The sequence below is a fragment of the Lipophrys pholis genome (genome assembly GCF_963383615.2).
Source record: "Lipophrys pholis genome assembly, chromosome: 16".
Taxonomy (NCBI): domain Eukaryota; kingdom Metazoa; phylum Chordata; class Actinopteri; order Blenniiformes; family Blenniidae; genus Lipophrys; species Lipophrys pholis.
This window is the reverse complement of record NC_137634.1, coordinates 3014344-3041524: the sequence shown is the minus strand read 5'-3', so window position 1 is coordinate 3041524 and position 27181 is coordinate 3014344. Positions and strand designations below refer to the sequence as shown.

Below are 27181 nucleotides of genomic sequence, written 5' to 3'. Positions count from 1 at the left end.
ACACACGCACGCACGCACGCACTGACGTGCACGCCGGCCGCTCTGCAGGTTCCTCGGCGTGTGCTGCAATCACCAGTCAAAGGTCTTCCCTCGACCGCTCTGTCAAGCATCTCCCCTGACGTCAGAGCGCCGGAGCTCAGTGTTGTCAGGACGGCGAGGCGAGGCGAGGCGAGGAGGCGGAGTCACCGCTCCATCTTTATTTTTCTTTTCTTAAATCAGAAAGCCATCAGTGGGCGTTACTGTGACGGACGCTCCTCCGCCTCCATGTTGAATGTCACATCTCTCTACCCGTCTCGCACATTTCTCAAATATAAAGAGAAATGACTGTATTTACCTTGTTTCAGGGGTGAATCTCACTGTTGTTTTCATCTTCCACTAACCTGTTGCTTCTTTTGAGGGAGATCGAGTCCACAAACCAGGTTCTAGTTGGGGCCTAAAATGTCTCATTTTGTCCGGTTTACTACAACTTACAACGCCGTTATCGATAATAAATCCATCATAATTGTTGGAATCTTGTCAACAAGACCTGCTAATGTTTAAAAACAACAAATCCTAAAATCATTTCTTCACCCCGTAATGATATTATTCCAAAAACATTTGACCTTTAAACAATCTATGCTATTCTAATTTCCTCAAGCATCATGGATTTTTCTCACATAACCACTGTACATTCACAATAAAGCCAACAGAAGGATGTAAATCTTTGAAAGAGGAACACTTTGCTGGGACCATGTGCGGCAGTTTAAAGGATTTTTGACATGCAAACATCTTGAATCTTAGTCGAATCCCCAGAGCAACGTCTTCTGCCAGAAACTCTGCAGTCAAATTAAAATATCCCGTCACCCCGGTGCAGTAATGTGTTCTGAATTCGACCTTATTGCCTCTGCAGCCAAAATGCAAAGTGCAATTTGTCGTCTTGCTTTGCAAAAAGGTCAAAAAGAGTGGTTGGTGGCCCCATCGCCTCCAACAAACACACCCTAACTCGAACACATCGAGCCAATCCTCTCATTATGTTGAAGCTGCACTCGTCCTACACGCTGTTCCTTCCTCTTATCAGGCGGGGAAACTGCTGCCTGCCAATCACCGGGATCCACTGATCGCGTCCCGCAGCCAAGATCCATACAGTCCGCACAACGTCTAAGTGCCAATTAATTGGTGGCTCCTTCTACGATCAGCTCATGTTGCGCTTATAGCTAATCTGTATCCTGGCAGGGAGCCACGCATGACCTGGCTCAGGTCCAGGACCGAGAGCCAGAGGAGGAGGAGGAGGAGGAGGAGGAAATGCGGCCATGATCGAGCTCCAGCACAGCAGCCTGGAGAAGATGTGCAAACTGCAGCGCCGCAAAAACCTCACTGCTTATCAAAGATTAAGCAGTGTTTAGTATTTCTACCCCCCCCTACCCCCCCCAAACACACACACACACACACACACACACACACACACACACACACACACACACACACACGTGCGCGTTGCCACCTCCAGCTCCCACCCTAATTGTTCCGGGCCTCGAGAGTTTAATAAAGAACAAATTGCGGTTATTGGTGAGCAAACAGCAGTGGTGCGGAGGTGGGAGAGAGAGAGAGAGAGAGAGAGAGAGAGAGAGAGAGAGAGAGAGAGAGAGAGAGAGAGCATCAGCCAATTTAATTAATATCTCTGTCAGTCTCAGGCGAAGACTGGAGCAGCAGGCTGTGTGGAGAGAGATACAGTGAGTACACAGAGGGAAAAGTGTGCTATTAAACACACACACAGACACACAGACACACACACACACGCACGCACGCACGCACGCACGCACGCACGCACGCACGCACGCACGCACGCACGCACGCACGCACGCACGCACGCACGCACGCACGCACACACACACACACACACACACACACACACACACACACACACACACACACACACACACACACACACACACACACAGCTCAGGGCTTCTACCTGCGATCTTGGCTACAGGGCAGAAAGGTGTCATGTGGCTCAGCCATGACGACTCTGTATCGTTGCACATCTTACATAATTCACTCGCCTATATTCAAACCAACCCTGTAACTAAGTACCAATATTTACACTTTATTCACGAAAATGGGGCGATTTGTTCCACAGGGCTTTACACTGTTGCTCAATGACGCTTGGACGTTTAGGCAGGGTGAGATGGGGAATCGAACCACCAACCCTGGGATTAAAAGATGAGAGAAATTACACGCTTCACTGTAAAAACTTTTTTTTTTTTTGCACAAGGTAAAACACATTTCCTGGCATTTCCTATCAAAACAGCTGTTTTATTTTTGTGTATGAACATGCAATGATGCATAATAAAACGTGTTTTTATTGTAGTTTTGATAAAATGCCTTGCTGGATCTCACAGTGATAAATGTATAATGATTATCACAAAAATCACCAAATTGGATGAACAATCTGCAAAAGGTTTAATTTAGGGCCGTGATAAGACCTTCAGTGCAGATTTTATAGAGTTCTTGCATACGACTTGCATGTCATCTAATAGAGCTTCAATTTCAACAATAAATATACGTTTGTTTTCACTACTTTGCAAAACCTTGGACAGAGTTCAAAAACTGCCTCACATTTTTGCACAATAGATCAGATGAGAATTTATTACCATTACTTCATAAAAGAAAATACTGAATAACAACAAATGGATCAGCATCACATAAGCCTGAATCACAGATTACACACATTTTTAAAACAACCTTATCTCACATTTCTGTTAATTATCACATCAAGAATTTGTAATAAGTAATGTTTAAGCGTTTCTGGGGAAAGCTGTTAAGTTTCTACTGCTCATTTAAACTATTCAGTCTGACTCCAGTGTCCAAAACATAAGATTTATTTAGAAACTGAGCTAATAATTCGTTAAAATATTTCCTTTTTACATGGTTTCTCACCGCTGTGAAGCTCAGCTTCTTTTGTTAAGAATTTATTGAAAACTCTCTGCAGGCAGAAATTACGAGTTTGACCCTCTTTTATATTTAAAGATAAAATCATGCAAAAAATGTATCTATGTTAATATAAAATAATAACTATGATCTTTTTTAAATTGATTTTTTAAATTATGGGAAGACTAAGATCCTTAAATGAATCATGTGCTTGTAAGAAATAGGAATTTTCTTTTTTATTATGTCTTTTACAATAACATTTTTTCTACATTTTAGATAATTATTCTTTTCTTTAACTAAGGCTAACTGGACATGTCTACTAATAATAATATATCATTTAGCATTTTATCCCTTTTTCTGTTAATATTCAGGATTCTTTTTGCTTTATTTTTAAATGGAATTTGATGATTATTTCACGTTTTATAATTTTAAAATGAACTCAGGCAGGTTTTCTATTGAAACATGTATTTGTGTGTCATGTTTTCATGCTCAGAATATGTGTGTGTGTTTGTTTGACTTTTTTCAGCTCATCATGCAGCCTGCACGCTGCCCAGCCCCGCCGTATCTACCCGTCATGTTCCCATAATGCTTTGTGGCAGCTGCAGCCAGATTCATGCACACAGGTATTGATTTTCTTCACCAGCTATTTCTTTTTTTTTTTTTCTTTCTTCTTCTTCTTTCTCCTTTCCTTCTGCAAGCCTTTATTTATCCGACTAAGCTCCCCGCCGCTGGGCGTGAGGACACGGTGAACGGAGCGCGAGCGACGCTCGCCACACAACCTGGATTTATTTTCATTTATCTGCTATTTATCTGCACGGTGTAATTCCTCGGGACGCGTGTGTGCAGGTATGCGTGCACGAGAGCGGTCCATACAAACACTGCGCTCTCCACAGGCCACCTGACCCATTTCTTTCTGTGTGAATAACAATACTCCAACCAATCATGGGCAGACGGAATGACGAATGCTGCAAGAAAAGACTCCACATCCAGCCTGTCACACGTCAGAGTCCCAACCCTGCCTGTCGACAGAGCGGGAATGGAAAAAGAGAGAGAGGGAGTCAGAAATCCTCTCTCCGCTCCCTCCTCCTCTTCCTCTTCCTCCATCTACATCTTCACCACACCAGTAAAACCATTACCCCCCCCCCCCCCCCCCCACACACCCCCTGCTCAAGGTTGCGCTACGCCAATGGCTGCGCTTCCTACGCGCATTCAGAGACAGCGAGCGAGCTGCAAGACTGCTCCGAACAAAAGCCGTTTATTACACCACACTACCTGTAGGCATACGGCGGCGCAGTGTACGGCGAGGGATTAACTCCACTCCTGCCCCCGCTATCACGGCGGTTCGCAGTGGAGCGGGAACACACGTCGTTTACACTGCATGTTTCTGAGACATTTATGTAACGTTTCTATTGCCGTTTTAGCCGTTGAAGCAGCGCGGCGGCCTCCGAGGAAACACACGGGTCATTCCTGAAGCCGCCGCCTCGATGTGAAGAAATGGGAGACACGGCGAAACACAAGATATCGTCCAGCAGCCTTTTGATAGAAAGTCTTGATATTTACTTCAAAGGCCCATTATGCACAGCCAATTAAACCGGCGGAGTGCGGCAGGCTCCTCTCGCTCCCGGCGATGGCTGCGGGGAAGGAGGCTGGCTGCGGAAATAACTCCAACACACATTCCCAAATGTCAACAAACATGAAAGAAACTGTGAAACGCACAAGATGGCTCAGCAAACAGCCAGGCTGGAAGTGTCGGAGCGATCCGCAAATCTGCTTAAACAACTGATTCGACCGAACCGGCGATGGGGGTGGGGGGGGTGTGTGTGTGGGGGGGGGGGGTGTTAACGGTGTAACCGGGATGATTACGAGCTGGAAAATGAAAGAAATGAACGAGTGAAACAGAGGAGGGATGAGCGAGGGATGAGTGGAGCGGAGAGAATGCATGTGATGGCCGACGGCCCTGGTGCTTCGCTCGTGTGCTGAATGAAAAGAAGCCTTGGGATGGGTGTGTGTTTGTGTGTGTGTGTGTGTGTGTGTGTGTGTGTGTGTGTGTGTGTGTGTGTGTGTGTGTGTGTGTGTGTGTGTGTGTGTGTGTGTGTGTGTGTGTGTGTTCCTTCAGCATAATATTGTAAGTGTGTGAGTCTCTGCAGCATAGAGCTGGGGGGTCGGCCCCCTCTCGTCCTACTGCTGCTGAATGCAGAGCAGCAGCGTCGGGCCGAGAGGCAAACGACTACAAGGCCTCCTCAGTGACTGCAGCAAGGGCTGCACCTGGGGGACGCGCCTCCACAGCAACACAGCCGCAGCACAACACCGTCCAGCACAACACCGTCCAGTGAAACACCGTCCCAAACAGCAGGGACACACCACCACATATGACACCCAACCGCACCTGCAACCCGGCTGCGGATCCTCCCATCATTTTCCTTGTTGCTGAGAAGATTCTGTTCCTGTTGACATGTTTCCAATCGTCACCCTAAGTTCAGTTATTTTAAACAATTCTGAAGGAGCCATGAACAGGTAGATAATTCAATAAAAGACACACACACACACACACACACACACACACACACACACACACACACACACACACACACACACACACACACACACACACACACACACACACACACACACACACACACACACACACACACATATGCACTCTTTGTTAATAGTTTGGATGGATGGATGGATGGATGGATGGATGGATGGATGGATGGATGGATGGATTCTTGATTCTGGTTTAAACGCTCTTAATCTCAATTGATACTTCAGTGAGCCTCTTCTACCTCCTTGAAATAATATATATGAGACCAAACAAGGTATTTAATTTAGTGTCGTCTTCTTTAAGTGGGGGAAGGAGGAAAAAAAAAAAAGCCCTCAGCTTTGTGGTTTAACTGGATTTCCATCCATCACTGATAAACTATCTCGTTTACACGAAAGCATTAGCATGAAGAAGTCTTCTCATTTGTCTACATAAAGAAACTAAAGACCCAATAAAATGCTTTATTATCATTCCAAGTGGTTACAAATCGAGAATTTAAAGTAGATATTTTCAGCTGCAGACCAATTTATAGCCAGTATATCACACAGCTGCACATCGTACTGTAGCTTTTACTGCACATTCAGTTTAAATGCATTTTTCAGGCTATATTTCCTTTCCTTTCTAATGGATCCCCGGCTTTTTTTTTTTTTTTTAAGTGCTGTTTTGTTAGTGTGCCCTCCGGTTCGGTCCAGCGAGACCTCCGAGGGGCCCGTCGGACCCCGAACAGAAGAGCCGCGCTCAATTATTCATGTCAGAAACAGAAAAGCTGAATTTCACTTTTTTTTTTTCTTCACAGTTTGAAGTGTTGATATAATTTCTATCATTCAGTCATGAAATATTAACACGCTCAAGATTGGTCATCGAGATGAGCTGTCAGTCGGTGTACACACACACACACACACACACACACACACACACACACACACACACACACACACACACACACACACACACACACACACACACACACACACACACACACACACTCACACGTGCACACAAAGTGCACTTAAAATGTGTGTGTCGGGGGGTGAGGGTGTGTGTGTGTGTGTGTGTGTGTGTCAGTTGGATGCGTGCACCGAGACGTGAATAAAGACCATTTGCTCATGGATTCATAGGCTTCCGTCATCCATTATTTAGCACGGAGTGGAGCAGCGGATTGGTGGCGGGGAGATTTTTCTGACAGCGTTTACATGGCTGACGGCTACAGATGGGAGGGTTTTTAACAGCTCCAGATAAACACTTTGTTGTGACAGAAACTTTTTAAGTAAAGATAACAAGCGTGAAAATGTGGCAGGTTGGTTGAGGACCTGCTGATGGATAAAACCGAACGTTTCAAATCGTCCCACGATGGAGGATTTTCTCACTTATTTCATGTTGAGTCTGAACAGTTTAAGTTTTTGCTTGATTTTTTCTGTAGGGATTTATTGATAACACTTATTTTAAAGCACGAGCTTGGGTACTAACCTTCAGCTACAAGTACTGATACGAGTACTTAGTAAATGCCATGAAGCCTAATCTATACTCCACATACAACTGTTATGTGAACTACCTCCACTTATTGCTTACTTACAACAGCCTTGAGGACTCCAGTATACGACTGGGTCTACTGCACGCATTAGCACAGCACGTAGTGTTAATCTACGTACTGCGCTATGTGTACTGTAGACTGGAGAACGAGGGATCGAGTTCACTGTGTGCAGCCACCAATGCAGCTCACTGTTCACTGTGTATCAGTCATACTTGGCTGGTGTGTGAGCACCGAAAGCCTTTAGCATGTAGCATGTAGCATGGCTAACAGTAAAATCGTCCGGGATCCACTGAGCAGACAAACTAATGAGAAACATCCTAAATGTCTCAGGTGATTACGTTGCTGGAGTTGTATTTTTTGTATTTTTCACCACCTCTTAGAACAGAACATATCGTTTGCATTCATTTGAAGGAATCTCCACACCGCGGACATCGCACATGCTCTCTGGTCTACCTGCTACTGACGTTGCAGACGCATAACTTCACGTAGTACTCCCCGGGTTGTATCGGGGATCGTTTACGTGTACAAGTACTCTGTACGGCCTATACCCAATACCCGACACTGGTATCGGTGCACCCTTAATTTTTGGTACTTATGATGTGATCATAAAAGTGTGCTGAAGGAGATGATCTGAACTCAATAAGATGATTAAGGGAAATGATATAAGAAGAAAGCACGATGGCTTTTATTCACATTTCTCATTGTGAAAAGGCGTCTGAAGGGGCGGAGCTTATACAAACGCTATGATCAGGACATTTTGTTGTTCCAAAAAACAAAAAACAAAAAACCCCACTAAAGTCTGCAGCATCACGACACCGTGCGGGTTTGGAAAACACGCTCTAGGCGAATCCATTTATGGACAATTAAGAGATTGCTATAGAAATCAACATGGCCGATTTCGCCTCAGCGGACAAATGTGAAACGTCAACACAAAACAAAGAAGAAAAAAATGACAAAAAAAAAAACCCAGCGTTTGCCCTTCATCCAAAAGCAAAATGACATTAGCTCCCGTCTATTGAGTTTGCTAAATGCCCCACATAAAGTGAATTTGCCCCCCAGGGTTGGGAAACAATCGCGCAGGCGAGCGTTCCATTTAAGTGATTTGAATGATCGGAGCGCCGCGGAGCCGCGGAGCCGCAGAGCTTCCTATCAGCCGCACAAATGGGTCAATACACCGAGACTAAGTGACACGACTGGCAGCCCACGGAGGACCGGGCCGAGGACCACACCGTCATCGGGTCAGACAGACGTGGAAACACACCCACGCACACGCACACACACACACGCACACACACACACACACACACACACACACACACACACACACACATAAGAGACAAAACAGCCCGTGAACTTTTTCCTTCACCACAACACACTCTCTGTTTACAGCATTGCAGTTTCTATCCTGAATAATGCATCTGCACAGGATTGCATGTGAAGTGAGAAATAAAGCACGACAGTCACAAAGCAGTGAAAAGAGCAAACCAGCAGTCACAACAATAATCGCCCCGATTCCAGTTTTCTGTCAAACATTTCATTTTTCTGTGAAATTAAATGTAAAAGCTGAGCTACAGAGACATTTTGAATTCATGCAGGTAGAGAACTAAACTCGGATTTGGTCTGAAACGTTACAGTAGAAATGAATGAACACGTGTTGAACTAAGAAAAAAGTCTGAGAGCAGACTGTGTTCATCCTTCTTCTAGAAGTAATATTTTAGATTTTGCAGGCCTAACTGGACATATAATGGAGGCACTTTCATACTTTTCTTCAGGGTATAAAATTTTCTGATGACCAATGACTAATCCAGGTTGTCTACTTCTACATCAGAGGTGTCAAACACATTAAACATGGTAAAATACTTCCACAACAAGCAGAAGACGCTTTCAGCTCCAGTTTTGTCCGTCTTCTATATAACTCGTAGTCCACCCTCTCCCTGAATATTGTAGACAGGGTGTTCTTCGAAAAAGTTTGTGCAATATTTCAAGACTTTTAAATTGAAATTTTTTGTCTTTTTTTTTTGTTAAATAAATAATCCACTTGTAATCTAACACTTAATACAAACTTAACAATCAAGATGGTTTCGCGTCAGCCCAAGAATCTCCATGTGACTTTGTATATTTTCACAGACATCTTAACTTTAAAGGGTTTTTTTTTGTTTTGTTTTTTTGGCTTCTAATTTTAAGAAATTTCCTTGAAAAAAATCGAGAATTTATTTTTCTTTCTTTTTTTTCATTTACTTAGTGGTTTGGTCTGATTGAAGCCTCTTGTGTGGTCGTATGTTTGACACCTCTGGTATAGATGATCTGAAGTTGGCAAAGTTAAACAAACATATAAGAATTATCTAAACTAGATGGACTTCCTATTGGATTATTGGATTTTTGTAAAAGACCGGCAACACACATTGAGTACCACGGACCTACTACAGTATCGTGTATTTTTGGCTAAATAAGGAGCATAAATGTGAGTTTCTAGAAGCAAAGTCTTTCAAGAACTATGCATAAGGTATCAAACGGTGCATGGAACTCATGCTTCGGCCAAGTAAGGGAAACAAAACATCACAACAGCAGATATGTCAGGATTTACTATCAATTTTAAACATGTATCTTATGATTCTCGACATTTTACGATGATAATTTGCCCTTTAAAGGGTAAAATATGTTCTACTTGTGACTAAATACTACAAATTTCCCTCTTATCCTGCAGATAACGAGGAAAATATTAGTTTTGTTTGGTGAAAACAGGTGAAAAACTCATTTGATATAACTGCAAACCTTTTATCCTGCTGCAGCACCAAAACCAAAAGTTTCCACCAAACGACACAGAAATCTTTCTTTCTACGGCCACATTTTCTTTCTTTTTTTTGCACCGCTGTTAGTTTTTAATGACGGTTATGGAGAGAAACCTTAATCTTCCACCCCAATTAGTGCCACAAAGAATCTCACCACGTCTGATCTGCTCTCATTTCTTGGGGAAAAAAAAAAATAAGAATTTCTCTAACAAGCAAAAGAACAACAAACTAACCAGAACATGGCGGCTGATCCCACAATCAAGATCCTCTGAAGGTCTAAAGTGTGTTAAGATCACTTCCATCCAGACATTATGCAATCATTACCGAGTAGAGAATAAAATCCAGGGCTTACTTTCAGCGTTGATTGACATTGTGTCTTTCTCCCAGGACACAACAGTGATGTAGGCCTCCACTGAGGCAGGAATAATGCACTTGAAGACCGCCACATTGCCTCTCATGGCTTTCTGGTCCTCCACCCGAACTGTGTAGGGCTCTCGAAGGACTGGAAGGAGAAGGAGGCAGACTGACCAGGTGTGTACAAAATAGAAAAGTGATTCCACTGAGCAACAGCGGTCCAAATCACGTCTTTAAGACGTCCTTTCCATACCTCCAGAAGACGTCTTCAGGAAGGTTTTTGTGTGTCTTTCATGGAAATTGCATGGACATCCTGTACGGACATCATATTAACGTCCAAACAAGACCTCTGGATGACGTGACGCAATGAAAAAAAAGGATATTGACCACACAAGCTTAAAAAAGTATTTGACTACTAGACCAACAGCCCCAGATTACATTGATCCAAACAATACTTTTCTAACTTTGTCTTTAATAAATGACGTGCTTTCAAAATCACTGGAAGAATCAATGTAATCTATGTTGGTCCAGTGGATAGGAGACTCGCCTGTCATGAAAGAGATTTGGGTTTGAGTCCAGGGGTGCGTCCTAATAGTCCCTCCTATCTCCTAATAATCCCCCCTATCTCCTTTCCTAAGTGTAGTCCTAATTATTATTTTTTTCATTGCGTCACATCATCCAGAGGTCTTGTTTGGATGTTAATATGACGTCCGGACAGGACATCCATGCAAAGTACCAAAAAAACTTTCATTCTGGCTTCCCTGAAGACGTCTTCAGGAGGTATGGAGACGACGTCTAAAAGATTTGGACCACTCTTTGCTCGGTGCGATGACCTGCGGAGGACGCGTGCATAAAGGGACTGACCAGCCTTAATGTGGACATCCTGGCTCCTGATTCTCCCTGAGGGGTTCTCCGCTGTGCAATAGTAGGTGTTGTCGTGGATGAGCTTGCTGTAGCTGGAAGGGGGGATGTGGAAGATCTGAAGGGTGCCGTTTGGGTGCACATGGCGGATCCCTGGCACATCGTAGATCTCCTCGCCGGTGGCCAGGTACCAGCGCAGTGAGACGGGGGGCACGCCCGCGGCGGGACAGGGCACCGACGTCCCTGTGGTGCTGGCAAACACTACCTCTTGCACAGATGCATTGACAAAATATAAGCTGGAACGTAGATCTTCACAGAAAACTGCAGAGAGAGAGAGAGAGAGAGAGAGAGAGAGAGAGAGAGAGGAGAGGAACAAAGAAAAAAACACACACGTGTGAAACTGACAATGCATGGCAAGTCCTTAAATAATTACTGACAGGCTGAGCACACTGCCGCTGAGGCTTTATCACTTTTGACAGAGCCGCCCGCTCTCTTTTTTCTCGGAATTTAGGCCGAGTGTGTTTCTGTTTTTTGTTTTTTTTTCCCAGGCTGACCGTTGTGCTTTATGCTCACTGCAGTGGAGCGAGGCTGCAGGAGAGTCGCTCCTGTTGTCTAAGAAGACACATTGCAGCAAAACAGAGAGAGAGAGAGAGAGAGAGAGAGAGAGAGAGAGAGAGAGAGAGAGAGAGAGAGAGAGAGAGAGAGAGAGAGAGAGAGAGAGAGAGAGAGAGAGAGAGAGTACCTGCCTACACAACGTACACATCCCGAGTCACACATCCTCCAAAACACGCACATGAATCACAGATCCAGCTAGTTTGAAAGGAGATACTTGTTTAAGTCGCTTTGTAAGATGGAAACAGTGAATAAAAAAAAAATAAAATAAAAATAATAATAAAAAAAAAAAACCTCAGTGTTTCTATTGTTTACAAAAAAAGGCAGACTGATACGTGCACTTTGTGGAGTTTTGTTTGCGCTGCGTGGGAGTCTCCCAGCGGTGCTGCACTGCTGCACCAGCAATTCCTCTCAATGTTTTGTAGTTTTCCTGCTTTGTTGTCTGTCTTCTTTTGGATTTAGTTACACGCCTATGGAAGGGTTTTTTTTTTTTTTTTTTTATGATGGTCGCTTTAAGGTGATTTCCAGAGGATTTAGGAGAACTTCCCCACTATCAGGGACACAAAGCTGTCAAAAACAATGCAGCAACATTCCTGGTACCAATTTATGCACTGGACTCAGACACGCCTCCTAGTTTTGGATTGGACATAAGAATTCATCCGTTAGAGCAGGGTGTCAAGCTCATTTTAGTTCAGAGACCATAACAATATTTAAATTCAAAGTTTTTCTTTGTTGTGTCGGAGAGACTACGTGTTGAAAATGTCTATATTTTTGGAAAAACCAAACAATTACGAAGAAAAATCACTGCAATCTCAACATAAAGCAAATTTTAATGAAACTCTCTGGTGCAATATACGGGTGTAATCTGGTGCAATGTCAACAAATCTTCTCTAACTGTTCTATATCTATGATTCGTGTTTTTACAAACTCACCCTGACATCATGGCTTAGAGGCTATCTTGTTATCCTTCATGGCAGCATCACTGATATCTCAGCGCGGGCCTCAGTATTTTGTACTTTTAAGAAACTTGTCCAAAGAATCAATGTTTCTTAGAGATTTTTACCATTTGCTTGTTGGTTTGATGGAAAGATTGGAGCCTCTTGCAGGCCTGATGTTTGACATTAGACGTTGATTTGACTCCTGAGATGTTTGCGACCAATTCAAAGTCCTTTAACAGCGAGAGGGTTAGGTGTTTAGTGTTTTTATAATGAAGACTGCACTTACTTTTTGTAAGTTCTCAATTAGATATGTATTTATTAAAGTGTTAATTCTAATTAAAAACTGATTAAAAACTCATTTTATGTACAGAATCTCTAAGGATTTATATACGTACACAACCTTTGACCACATCGCATTTTGCTTTAATAAGTTGTGGTCAGTATTTGCATTTTTTTCAAATATCAAAATCCTTTAAATTCCTCCTTTCACTGACCTCAAAGTTAATTTTTCCAGTGACATTTGTCATTTTTCAAGATTTAATTTTGATTTCAAACAGATTTGACATATTCAAAACAAACATTGTGTTCCACATTGGTGCTTATAGTTGCTTCTTCGGATTATTTTTTGCAGAACATCCAAAGGGAAAGAAGCCAGTTTGATGCTTTCAGCAGAATGAAAACCTGTCACGCTCTCCTCTGCCTGCAAAAATGTCCCATCTTACATCGAAACAAGTCGTTTATCACTGGACCAATTACACTGTTGCTGTGGTGTCAGACGCTCACAAAAAAATCAGCTTCCATGATTACAATTTGGACATTGGCAACAACAACAACAACAACAACAACAAAAAAAGAAATGCCCCTAAAAGCTGCTGCGCCATCAATTTGTCACGGTCACATCCACATTGTGCGGAGAAGAGGATGCAACCCAGTCATTTTAACTAATGAAGCAAGTCAGTGTAATGTGATGCACTCCCCCACGAGTAGTAAGTTACTGCTTTAGATGAGAAAAAAAAGAAAAAAACTGACAATGCAACTCTGTGCTGTAATGGACGGCCCACGCTGTCGGCAGGCGTCCAACATACGTACACGGGCTGCATCCCAACACAGGCAGCACCGATTGTTTAACACAGCCAAAGATAAAATCCAGAATACCTGTTTTTTTTAGATCATCCCAGCACTCTGCACTTATTAACTCCCTTAAGCTTCAATATGTTGTTCAAGTTCATACTGAACCGCCGCACCACAGTTGTGATTAATGCACTTCTTACATTTGTGGCTTTGTGCGTTTACAAACTTCATTATACCTGATTTCACCATCTAGATTAGAAGACTTACATTTCATTAGAGCTTTACAAACATAATCAAATTCTAAACTTGTGTCTATGCAGGCTTTCAAGATCACTCCTGCACAAAAATACAGGAACTCTGCCTGTGTAACCACGTGCTGCATTCAAAGTCTCATTTTTTTACATGAGAGACGGAGAGACAGGACTGCAAATTAGTACTCAAGTGCACCTAGTATTAAATAGTGTAAACTGTACTCAAATTGTAAGTGAACTTGCAAAACTATTTATAGTATTGGTTACCTTTTAGTCATTTTTGAATGCCTTCTCAGTAAACATCCACACTCAAAGCACATATTTTAGATAAACAAAGTGTGTATAAATAACATTACAGGTTATTTAAAGAAATATGAATTAAAATCAAGGATTTTCTGTGTAAAGACTCACTGGTGACAAACGGTTAAACTATTATATCAAAATCTATATAAAAATGCCGAGAAACTTCTTCCTTGGATCAGTTTGAATATCAGCTACCACCACTGGCTGAATGGGAACCAGGAAAATGCAAAAACTCTTTTTCAATGCTGATGTGATTTGATCATGTCGTGAAAGGATTTGTCCTGGAGGTTGAGTGTAGAAATTAATTAGTGTGTGTATGTTGGTTGGAAGGTTTTCAGTGACCCAAAAGTTTGGCCACTGAAGACACAACTTTCAGGAAACAGCTCCCAAACTGAAACGCTTCAAAAACGCTCGAGCTCCGTTTCCGTATTAACCGGCGAAAATGAGACTTTGGGAAACGCTCAGGCCCTTGTTGTGGGGAGAAACCCTGCTACTGTACTCCACGGCCGTGGTAAACAGTTCTTCTGCACGAACGGATGGACAATAATAAACAATGTCTGCGTCCAGAGTGGCATGTCTCCCAGCCCATAATCTAGTTTTATAGTACATACTGGTTAGTTTTTCTGCTGGGAGTCACCTGTAATAGCATCCAATTCCTCGCCTGTCCATACAAACAAGGCGACTGCCTTCCACAGAACAGAGTGGTGTTAAGAATAAAACAAACATTTTTTAAAAAGTTTCAATTGACTGTTAAATCTGTATTTTTGCACCCACTGCAAAATATCATATTTCATAAAGTAGTGAGGCTTGTTCATTCTTCATGTGCTCCACATCTTTGAAAAAGGGGGGTGCTCTTCTATTAGGAACTATACGGTACTCACCACTATTAATAAATGGCAAATGGATTTCACCTATATCGCACTTTGCCACTGTGTAAACAGTTTCTAAAGCTCTTTACACTATTAATCACATTCACCCATTCATACACACATTCCCTCACCAATGGAGGTGGCTACCATGCAAGGCACTCAGTCCATCAACAGGGAGCAGTTTGGAGCTTAGCGTCTTGCTCAAGGACACTTCGACAGGTGGACAGGTGGAGATGGGAATTGAACCGGCAACTATTTGGGAGACGACCGCTCCACCAACTGATCCACAGCCGTGTACAGTGTATTGCTGCCTGCACGCATGTGTGTGCGGTTTTATAACAAAAACAACCAACAGCGCCAACCCCTGGCCTTGCATGCGAACTACATCCTTTTCAGCGTTTCTACCGCTTCCTTGTAAATGGATCTCATTCTCAAAACGTGTAAACGCGAAACGTTTCTGAAAAGGAAACGCAAAAATGATGCGTTTTCACTCGTCGCAGCTCAGCCTCAGCTCACTAAGTCCTGCCATCTGCAAAGCAAGTCCAACAGATGCTGCGGACGACAGTGGACTTGTGAAAAAGCAGCACCTGACAGTCCCTGCACGGCCGGCTCCTGTCACTCAGCCACTGTAAATATTTCAGGACTCCCTCCTTCGTCTCTCTGCTCTCTGCTAAAGTGGGCTCACCCCTCCCGTCGCCCGCCCGCCCGCACGCCTGCGACAGCTGCCAATCCCCTCTCCCGGGAGACCAAACATTTTAGCGCTTCATAAATTCCTAATGAGCGCACTCAAGTCGCCGGCCACTTCCACCCGCCGGTCGTCTCAACCTGTTACGACAAACAAACACCGCGGCGTACACATGTTCCCGCACATTCGGAGCCGTGCTCACTTCACACGTGCGGCACTCGGAGGGCCGGGCCCCGAGGTGTTGAAAGCAGAGCGGCTGTGGCTGTCGACAGCTACCAGGACTCCAGCTTCTTATCCGGGAGGCGACACTAGGAGCCATCACACATCATCTTTTATTGATTAACACACCGAATCCTCAACTGTACATATGCTGCTTCGGTGACCTTTTAGCTTGGACTGTTGACGTGTGAACATCACCCGTTCGTCCCGCATTTCAACGCACAAAAGAACTTCAACAAAGAGCATAAATACAGGAAGAAGCAGCAGCAAACAGATCATGAGATACGAGCATAATAAATTATTAAGACTTGCTCTCTACCCGTAATGATACAAGGAGAAGTTCTCGGGGGTTAATTTACAGCCCTGTAATCACACAGAGTAACAGCTTGTCAGTGGTTTTCTCAAGTAGGAAAATCTGCCATCAGGATGATCATAAAATCCCAGCATCTGCTGTGAATAGCGGGAAGCTCGACTCGTTTATACGGAGGACTGTTTCACCACATTGCAGTTAATTTGCTTCCAAAACAGACGCGCCATCTGCATACAAGTGAGTGTTTACGGTGCAATGAAAACACAGATTGACGGCACGGGGAGGCTGACTCGAGGTGATTTAAGATTATACACGGAGCGCGGGACGGGGATTATGACGGGTGACGTACGAAATTTGACCTACGAAATCAGTTCAACTCCAAACCTGACATGAGAGTAGAAATTTCTTCATGTTTCTCGCATTAAAGAATATTGATTCTGGATGTTGGGATCAATGGGTAATAAAACAAAACTACAACTCTTTTTTTCCACTTAGTTAAATGTCTTCAAATATTCAATATTGGCTTCATAAATACTCTAACTGTTGTAACTGGTATTGCCCCCACCAATTTCTTCCAATTAAATATGTAGAGATGCAAAGATACTACTTTATTAAAGGACGAATACTAACCGCTGGCGACATACCGATACAAGAACTTAAAAAATAATTCATTTTAAATAATCTCCAAACAGCTGATATCCTTCGTCCTCTCGTCTCCCTGCTGCTGACTCATGACATCATGTAATACTCTCCAGATTGTATTGGGGAGCTTTTATGAGTAGTACTCTGTGCAGTATCAGATCCCATGCTTGCCTATGTTTTGCAGCAAAACATTACCCCCTTTTACACAGAAACAGCAGAATGAAACCACACACACACACACACACACACACACACACACACACACACACACACACACACACACACACACACACACACACACACACACACACACACACACACACAAGTGAGCAGAAAGTAAAACACTATAAACATCAACAATGGGGGAACACAGACATTCTATTGAACAGACGACCAAGTTGGATTGTTATTACGGTGACTGTCAAAATAAAAGTACCAAGTCCCAGGAGAATATGGCCTGGGAGTCATGATACTCTGCAGGCAAACATTGTTCTTATTGTCCGTCTACTGAGCATGTGCAGAACTATTCACCACCGTCTTTGTATGCATGTTGCATTTTCCACTTTGGGAGCTCTTTTCAAAAAGCTGTGCTTTTGTAACCGACACCCAAAAGGCAAAGTTTTGCATTTCACTTGAAAATCGTTGTCGTCTAAACGAGGCCGAAGTTCATTCCAGCAGAAAAGATTCACTCCTCATTCCCACCCTGCTTGAAATGCTTCAAAAATATGAGCCTCTGCAGTAAAAAAAAAAAAAAAAAAAAAAAAAAAAATCCAATATGCAGCTCCTGTGTCCAGACTGCAGGATTTTTACATAAGCAGCAGGTTGTGAATGCAGTGGGTGGACGTTTGAGACGTTCCCCATCTTCAGTTTGTCAGTTTCTCGTCTGCTGTCGACTCGACGAGGCTGCAGAGCTTCAGTGGAATATAACACCTCAGGAGGGGGAAGTAACAAATACAGCAGATGAAATTTGCCATCTTATCTGCGCGGGGCACATTATCTCCACATATGAGAGTAAATGCACTCATTTAGCTCCCCGCCAGAGAAACATTCCCAGCAGTAATCACAACCGGCCATCACGCAGCCTCTGGTTAAAAGGTGACTGAGTGATGAGGGGGGGGGGGCTTTGGTATCAATCCGCTTTGCTCCAGCTCATAAAAAATTGAGAACCCCCCCCCCCCCCCCCCCCCCCCCCACCCCCACCCTCGACCACCCATTTCTGAGTGGCTGATTCTTTGGAGATGAGCGAGCCTGATGGACGCAAAACCATGGCAGATCCCGGCGGTTCGGACAGATACAGTGGGAGTGCATTTTATTTTTCAGTGGAGACGGGGGTGGGGGTGGGGGGTGGGGGGGTCCGGTTGGTTGGTTGAGTGGGGAGGCGGATGAGCTGGAAAGCACTCAGACAGTGACACGCAGGCCGCTATTAACAGAGCGAGACAGAAAGAGAACGTAAAGACCGAGGAGGGGAGGATGAGAAGAGATGCCATGACAAGAGGTCAAAGTCAGGCTCCATCTTAGATGCCCCCCCCCCCCCGCCCGGATTTGGTTTTCTTCTAATCCCTGCTCAGCCTCGTCTTCTGTCCCTTGTTCGGTGCGTTTTCCTCCTCTGTAACCTTCGTCTGCCCTTCACACTCCTCTGACCCTGCCTCTCACATTTAGACTCCACCTTCATACGAGGTTGCAGGTCCAAGAAAAAAAAAAAAACGCATGAAGTCAGCGGTCCACCGAATGAATCTCCTCGTCCGGATTCATCATGAACTGGACAGAAAACTACAGAAAAACAACAATAAAGCAAACGGTGGTGCTGCTATCCAACAACTACAGACAGTTTACATGGAACTCAAAATCTCAGTGCTGAAAAAATAATCCATTCATGTCACGACTTCTATCACCAGTCTGAAAAAGTGCATATTATGTGTTTATTTTCTATGCTTTTAAAACTGAAGCTCGCGCGAGAAGGTCCCAGGTTCAAATCTACTTGACATGGAATTTGCATGTTCTCTCTGAGCCTGTGTTGATTTTTTAATGTTGTCTCTGGTCACCAGAACCTGGACAAAGACTGTCTAGGAGATGGTTGGATAGCTGGATTATAATCTAAGACACTTTGGGAAATTCACCGAATTGTGAAGGAAAATGAGATAGGAAGAGTTTTAGGTTAAAAATTAGTGGGTTTCCAACAAGTTAGCTTCTCAAACCTCCAGGCAGCCTAAACTCTAGATTCTTCTACAATAACAGGAAGGACACAGCAGCTTCAGGTGAAAACAGAAAACTTTTGTTGGGTTTCTGTTGACATGCCCACGGTGCTCGGAGTGACTGAAAGTGCAACTTTTTGAAAACTCTCTGACTCCAGCACCATGCACAAGAGGGACAATGCAACTTTCCGGAAACGCTGCTACTGCACACCACAGCCATGAGAAATAGTCCTTCTGCACATGCTCAGTAGACCAACGTTTTCCTCCAGAGTGTCATGACTCCCAGTCTATTCTAATAATATTAGGCACTCTGAGTCTTCGTCCTATGGCGGTTCCCTGGGAATTATCTAAGCAACAACAAACATTACATAAACATTTGTGTTTTTTCAGTCATATTTGTACATTCAGCTGGTAATCTGCAGCCAAAGACAATTCATCATAATGCCTGCTTCGCCAGCGCGAGGAGACAGTTTCTGTGGGCGGCTGCTCTGCTGGCTGTCAGCGAGCGTGTTTGTGTACAACACCGTTAAATAATAATCTCATTAACGGCTGTCACCAAATAGTAAGATGTAACACGTGCGAAACACACATATTCAGAGATATGGAACAAACTGTTGGCGCTTCGCCGGTGACGATCTATCGATAACGCTGGGAGCACGTTAGCCGGATCAAAAACAAGAGGCTAAAGGAGGAGATGAAAGATTCATGTGAGACATATCGATAATCAGTCTACATCGCATCGGGACTTACAATGGGCCTGCAATCTCGCGCTGGGAGAATGTAATCTTCTGCAGAAAGATGCAGAGTTCAACCTTCAGGACCCGCGTTGCAAGATTCTTCTCTCCATTTGTACAAACTGTACTTAAATGCAGACTGTTCCTTGATGTGGTTTTTGGTTTTGCATACTTTCCATTACAGTATTATGCTGAAGGAACACACACACACACACACACACACACACACACACACACACACACACACACACACACACACACACACACACACACACACACACACACACACACACACACACACACACACAGAGCCAGTCTTAATCGACATCAGTTTTCCCTGAGCCAAAGCCACAAAGAGGAAAAAGTGATATTGTTCAATTATGAATCCACACAATGTATAATGCATGAGCCGACGCTCTTCTTTTCCTGTGTTTTTCTTGTGTTTCTCGGCGGAGGGGTGAGGAGGGTCCTGTTGGGTTAGTGAGGCGGGTCTCTCTGTCTCCCTTCCTCTTGCAGGGCGAAACGACCCCCCTCCCCCCAAAGTGTCGCCAACCTGTCTGCGACCGGCCCGGCTGAAGCCCCGAACCTCAGCTCGAAGAAGACCTCCGCTTTGTGGAGGAGCTTGGAGCTCAAGGGCATGAGACGGGCTCCGTTTCGGGGTGGGGGTGGGGGTGGGGTGGTGTGGGGTTCGTGTCTGGAGGCCCCTCAACACTCTCAACCCTGACGTAAGGTTGAGTTGAGAGGCAAGACGGTAAGGAGTGAACACAGGCTGATTTAACCTGCCACCATCACTGGAAACACCTACTTACAGTATTTACCATCAAATCAACAATAATCACTGTTACTGTAAACCAATTCAATGTTCCTTTTGTTTCCTACAAAATCTCTACAGCTAAATCCAATGAACATCAGAAAATACCCCCATAACCCCACAGGGGCCTGAAACACCAGTGCAACCTGAAGTCGTCACAACTAGAATTGCACTAAATGGAATTCACGTATAAAGAGCTTCTCCACCGCGTAAGCAGTCCCCAAATCGCTTCACATTGTTAGTCACTGTCACCCATTCACACACCAATGGAGGAAGCGACCAACCCAGGCGCTCTGTCCACCCACTGGGAGCATTTTGGGGTTCGGTGTCTTGCTCAAGGACACTTCCACATGTGGACAGGTGGAGATGGGAATCGAACCGGCAACATTCCAATTGGGAGACGACTGCTCCACCAACCAACTGAGTCACAGCCGCTTCAACAGTTTTGTTAAAATGTGCATAAACATTGAAAACCCAAAATAGCATTGAATGAATCAAAAAAAATTTATCAAACACACGTAATACCTGCTTCTTTAGGAGGCAAAGATTTTAGACTTGAATTCGTTTTTTTCTTCTGCCGGGTTTTCAGACTAGGTTGTCACCATGGGGAGCTCATAAAAAAATAGTACATCAACACATGGGGAAGATTCTGGAATAGTATGACTTTTGTTAATGACTCAACTGTTTCTGCAAAAATTGCAAAACACAGTGACAAATTTACCAGTCACATGGATGGGATTTTGGTTAAAAACATAAAATGGAGGACACTAGTGAGAAACGAGCAGCAGGCACAAACAAAATTTCATCAGAAATGTTCTACTTGCTTCTATTTTTAAAAGGGTCGTATTCTGCTAAATTGACTTTCTACTGGTTTTCCAACAGTGATAATCGTTCCCATACCTGGACTGACGCCCCAGAAGTGAAGACAGTCTGTCCTCTCTCTCCCTGGCTTGTTTCAGGTTTTAAAAAGTGTGTTGCTCCAACCAGCCAATCAGAAATCAAACCCTATATAGTGTCATCGGGGGGTTAGCCAATCCCAATCAAGGTAGGCCCTCCCTTTGACTCCTCCCACAATTAGGCAGCTCTGCTCTGGCACATGGCACCACGAGTGGAAGTACTTCCTCCTCTTCCCAAGATGGGCATGTGTAGGCGGAGCCAGTCCAGCTCACACAGACACAGCAGATTCTGAATGCAGCTCCTATGATCCAATATTCAAATGGAGGAAAATCAAGGAGAAGCAATAAACTTTGAATACTGAAGGTTTCTGGACCGACCAGACCACCAAAGTGTTGAAAAGCTGAATAGTTTGACCTCTTTAAATTACAAAAACAGTTGAATAGTTAATGATCCTAACAGTTTTAGTCTATTGTTGAATCAGTAAATGAAAAAATACTGTGAAACTGTGAGTGAAATAAATAACTCAATAAATTACAGAAAACTAAAGAAAAGTTATTTTTTTTGTGTAATTGCTTTCATACAGTGAAACTTTAGATTTATTAAACTGAAATGAAACATTCCAAACATTCTGTTTTGTCCTTTTGCACTTTTAACTCACAAGAATCTAAATCAAAGTAGCTGAAAATACTTAAAACTGACATTTATCCTATTTGATTACCAGGTGATCATAACTGTCATGTTTATGATACGTGGAAAACTTTATTCTTCCAAATGAAGCTGCACTAAAGAGACTTTAACTTCAAACAAGTAAGCTTAATTTGGCTTTTAAGGTTAAATCAGTGGAACAAACTGCAGCCTTTTTTTAAATGACCGATATAGCCATAGGATCTCCTGAGCATTGTTGTGACAATGAGACTGTTTATAGCAGCTTTTCATTAAACTGGAAAAGCCATCATGATTAGTTCTGTCTGATCCCAATTGAATCAGTGAAACAACAAGCAGTAAAAGCACGAATCACAACAACATGTTTAAATTAAGGAAGACGTGTTTCTTGTTTAACTAAGATGATAGATCTAAACTCTTGAGAGAGAAAAGCTCGGTGTCCCACCATGTTTTCAGTGAGAAACAAACCCACGTTATGATGATCGATTAAGAAATTTAAAACAGCGTTCAGATTCTGCACTTTAGCAATAAAGCGGTGGCCACGTGAGCACTTTGCTCAGCGCGACCTATGATCCTGACAATGCCAATCAGTGGTCGCTTCCAAATCATCCAGGCAATTTATTTAAGTAAACGTCTGATCAATACAGGTCCCACTAACACGCAGCATAAATAGGCCTATGCATTAGGCCGTGCATTAGCCCACTGATGTGTCAGGGGCTTTTTGCTCAGCCAGTGTTTACCTCAACCAAACACCATTAATCAAGCCGGGCTCACAAGAGCCTCGTTTTCTTGTTGAGATGACAAAGTCGCGTTTTGCTCGGTATTATCCTGCTTGACTGCAACAACGGCCCGACGCTCACCCTCTTCCTCCGACCGTTTTATCACATTGAATTAGCTATTAGCCGCAACGTGTCTGCTCGCGCCCGAGGCCGCTAATGTGTTTAAACGTGGCAGCGTGATTGGCTGGCCCGATCCGGCGAGGGCCAGCATCGACGCCGCCGCCGCTGCACTGCACTGCGGCGGGCACCGGGGGCATCCAGACATCAGGGGCGACTCCGGCGGGGCAAACGAGGGCTGAGCCACACTGACAGCTCGTGGCAGGCGATGCAGGTAATTAAAGCGGAGCTCTGCAGAGAGGGTGGGGTGTGGGGGGTGGGGGATGCTTCATGATGACAGTGAGTTAGCATCCAAACCCCCCCCACCCCCACCTCTCCACCCCCCCCCCCCCCCCCCCCCCCCCCGCCCCCTGTTCTCTGTTGCCCTTAGGGGCTTACACAATGAGGCGGTAAAGAGAAGTGAGAGCCGAGATGCTCAGATCGAAGAACAGAGCCCACACCCATCAAACCCCTCCACCCCCCCTGCACCCCCCCACCACCACCCCACTTTTCCAAATCAGCAGCGCACAATTTGCCCTCATGAATAATGTTGAAGCGGTGCCACGCAGCTGCTGCGTAAAAAACCACTGATCCCCTCCTCTGATGTCGACTCTCTGAAGGGGGGGTGAGAGGGGGGGGGGGGGGGCGGGGGGGGGGTCACCTCAGGGGGGTCCGACTCGACGCATTTGTGAATTTGCACATTTGCCTACATCCCGGTTACTTTGAAGAACCTAATCAGTTACATCACCTGGACAAATAGTGCAAATTGACTGCGGCAGTGAGGGAAATATAATAGAAGGAAGAGCTGCGGAGTAATAACGGGAGAAATGGCTCCTCTGTGAGTGAGTAAACAAACTGGAGCCGCTGCTGCTGCTAATATGCACAAGAGCATCAGCGGGGCGGGGGGGGGGGGGCGACTACATGAGACATCCATGATGCTCCATTATCTGCTACAGTGATGCAGCACAGGAAGCAACGGAGCAGCTTCTAATATTAATGCTAATTATCACTAACACTCATCTGCATTAAATCAAAGTGTGGCTCTGAGCTCAATGTGGACGCCTGTCACTTCTTAAGTCACTTCAAACACTGAGAAAGTGTTGATTGATGAGCAACTTCTGTTAAAAAGCCTTTCAATGATGTGGTTTTCTCCTCACAAGACACGTTTTGTTTTTTTCTTCCTATCTGCTGTTTAATTTGAACCACTTTCACATATTTTTAAGGATTTTGCGTTTTTTCCAGTGCAGAACAGCGTTAATCTGGCTGGATTGTTAAAGATCTCCGTTTCTTGCCCTTCAAATATGACACTGAGATCATCAAACTACCCCTCAGAGATCCATCATTATACTGCGATGAATCAGACGGATTCTATTCCAGCATGAAGTGAACATTGGAGCTGCAATACTGAATCAAATTCAATACAAAATATGTAAAGTCCTTCATGTTAGAAACAATAGTTAAATGATGGTGAATTTAGTGTCAAACAAAAGGCCGTTGGGGCAAAACCGGCCTTCGAGAGGCTCCAGCAAAACCATTTAATTTAATTTATTTTCTACAATTTCACACATACAACGATTCTGACTTGTGGATGAATTATGCAAAAGTATGAAATAATGAACATCCAAAAAAAGCTTGGGGCTAATCATGTTGGGGAAAACATTGATTTTTAACAAATCACTTGCTGAGATGGACATTTATTACTCTGGCACTAGGCACAACTGAAAAAGCAACTTTTGGGAAACAGCTTAGAAGGTGGAACTTTTTGAAAACGCTCACGCTCTGTCGCCGTGTAGACGGGCGAAACGCTGCTACCGCGCATGCACACCACGGCTGCAGTAAATAGTTCTTCTGCACCTGCTCAGGCAATAAGAACAACGCTTCCTCCAGTTGAGTTGATAGTTTTATTTTGACAGTCACCGTAATAACAATCCAACTTGGTTGTCTGTCCACTAGTACTAGCGTACATGTGAGTTTGTGGTTTCATCACAAAAACAAACAACAGCAGCCACTAGTGGCCCAACAGGAAAACAACATTCTTTTTAGCGATTTTGCTCTTTACGTGTAAACGGACATCATTTTCAAAATGTTGCCATGTAAATGCTAAACTTTTCTGAAACAAAAATTTGAAAACGATGGATTTTTACTTGAAACGTTGTTGCACATGTGCAGAACAACTATTTCCTATGGCCATAGAGCGGCTGTCCAATAGCAGTGTTTCGAAAAATTTGTGTTTTCATGAGATGTTTTTTAAAAAAGTTGTGTCCATTTCCGTGTAAACGAACAAAGTATTCAAGATGTTGTGTAAACGGAAAACTTTTCTGAAGCGAAAACGATTTCCACCTGAATCGTCGTCGTTTAAACGAGGCCAAAGAAAGCAGAGCAGCAAACCTCATGTTTTGTCTGGTGGTTTTCAAAGTAATTGATAAAAAAAAAAAAAAAAAAGTATTCTAAATCAAAAACCTTTTAAAATGTGTTTTGTTGCTCCACGCCGACACTCTGCTCAGCGGCTGTGCCGCCATCTGCTTCTCCAAACTGAAGACGTGAACCCCCTCCCCATCTCCCGCACGCTGATTATCACTAAGCACCTCGTACCACCCCCATGCAAATAATCCAAACTACCCCTTGAAGCAAATGAGATATGACAGGCCAATGAGTGGGCTTGAGAGGAAGAGGGTTTGTTTTTTTCTGTGTGTGTTTTTTCTATCATTGGCAGTTTGCAGTCTCGGAGCCGAGATAAGAAATCAGTAATTGTTGCAAGTCTGCCTTCAGCAGCTTTCAGTCCTCCACACTGACTGACAGATTTGTAAAAAAAAAATCTTGACGCGAGCCCAGACTACACACGATCAGAATTCTGGCGACGACTTTATTCAACAAGACGCTGGAGTACACTTTCCAAAAGTGAGGACTTGTCGTTGGGAGTTTTTCCATCTCTGAACAGTCTGTAAAGTACTTGATTCGAATTAGGATCGGATGCAGCGCAGCCCAGCGTGCTTTTAGAGGGTGGAAGAGCTGCAATGTTTCTGTTTCAGTAAAAAAATATAAAAAAATCCTCCCACCTGTGCTTGGTTTGCTGTCAAGTACAATTGTGTGTGTGTGTGTGTGTGTGTGAGAGAGAGAGAGAGAGAGAGGATCTCAGGTGAGCTAAGAAGGAGGACATTAAACCCAGCAGGGAGGGATGAACGGGGAGATTAGCTGGAGGACGAAGGCTGACAGCTTGGAGATCATCTAGTGCTTACACCACAGCATAGCACCGCAGCACATAGAATTTTCTTTTAGGAGGAAGTGAAGAGGAGCGCAGGCCCGGGTGGGAAATGTTTACTTTCGCTTTATTTTCATTAAGTCCAGCGCAAATGATCTGTAACTCAGGACAGATTTCACTTCGTCGCCGGCCGGTCAGAACAAGTCATCCTGCCAAAACGCGAGCACCAGTGTGTGGGATCTGAAAACTGCATGCTTATGTAACAGACACACATTCGTCTTGCTTCGCTGGGCCCTCGTCTCAGGTTAGGAACCAGGTAATCCACACCGGTAAGGCAGCGAGACGTGGCTTCGCTGCAGGACGCAACACTCTGGATTAAAATTAGCTTGAAATAAAAGCATTCATCTATTTGCCGAGTCTATGTGCAAACGCTTGTCTATAACAGCTGCATGCATCAGTTTATCAGTGGAGGCTGGCACCACGTTTGGCCCATCGTCACAGATTTATTATTGGATAATTAACCAATGAACCCATTAACTATTATTGGTTTCATTCGGTTAACGTCTGAATTCCACATCAGTTGAACTGAACATAGATTACTGCAGTACAATGTGTACCAATGTGTGCATGTTGATTCGTTCTTTCATGAACTCTCATACATTTTCATGGTGGATGTGTTTGGTCATGCCTGTGGGACGCGGGATAAAGTTTTGCAACCTTCGCTGTGATGAAAATGTTCATTTATGTATTTCAGCTGACATGAAGAAGCTTCACACACAATTAGAAAGATTTCAGTGACTGCGAGCACCGTCGTTGTAAACAGACACTCAAAACGTTGTAAACGCCACATGGACAACTTGACCTTCAATCAGATTAAAGTTTTACGATTTTTTAAAAAAAAATTTTTTTAGATCAATAGAATATAA

At 43.9% G+C, this 27181-nt stretch overlaps 1 protein-coding gene across 2 annotated transcripts in view; it reads right to left on the bottom strand.

Annotated features, from left to right (window-relative positions):
* The window catches only part of dscama (Down syndrome cell adhesion molecule a), a gene marked incomplete at its 5' end in the record, with an annotated part of 118122 nt that overhangs the window by 78138 nt on the left and 12803 nt on the right, over window positions 1–27181 (bottom strand). For both annotated transcript variants that reach the window (XM_080483986.1, XM_080483987.1), the window contains 2 exons: window positions 10122–10271; window positions 10988–11305. In XM_080483986.1, the coding sequence (XP_080340112.1) occupies window positions 10122–10271; window positions 10988–11305 (468 nt within the window). The remainder of the gene's footprint in view (window positions 1–10121; window positions 10272–10987; window positions 11306–27181) is intronic.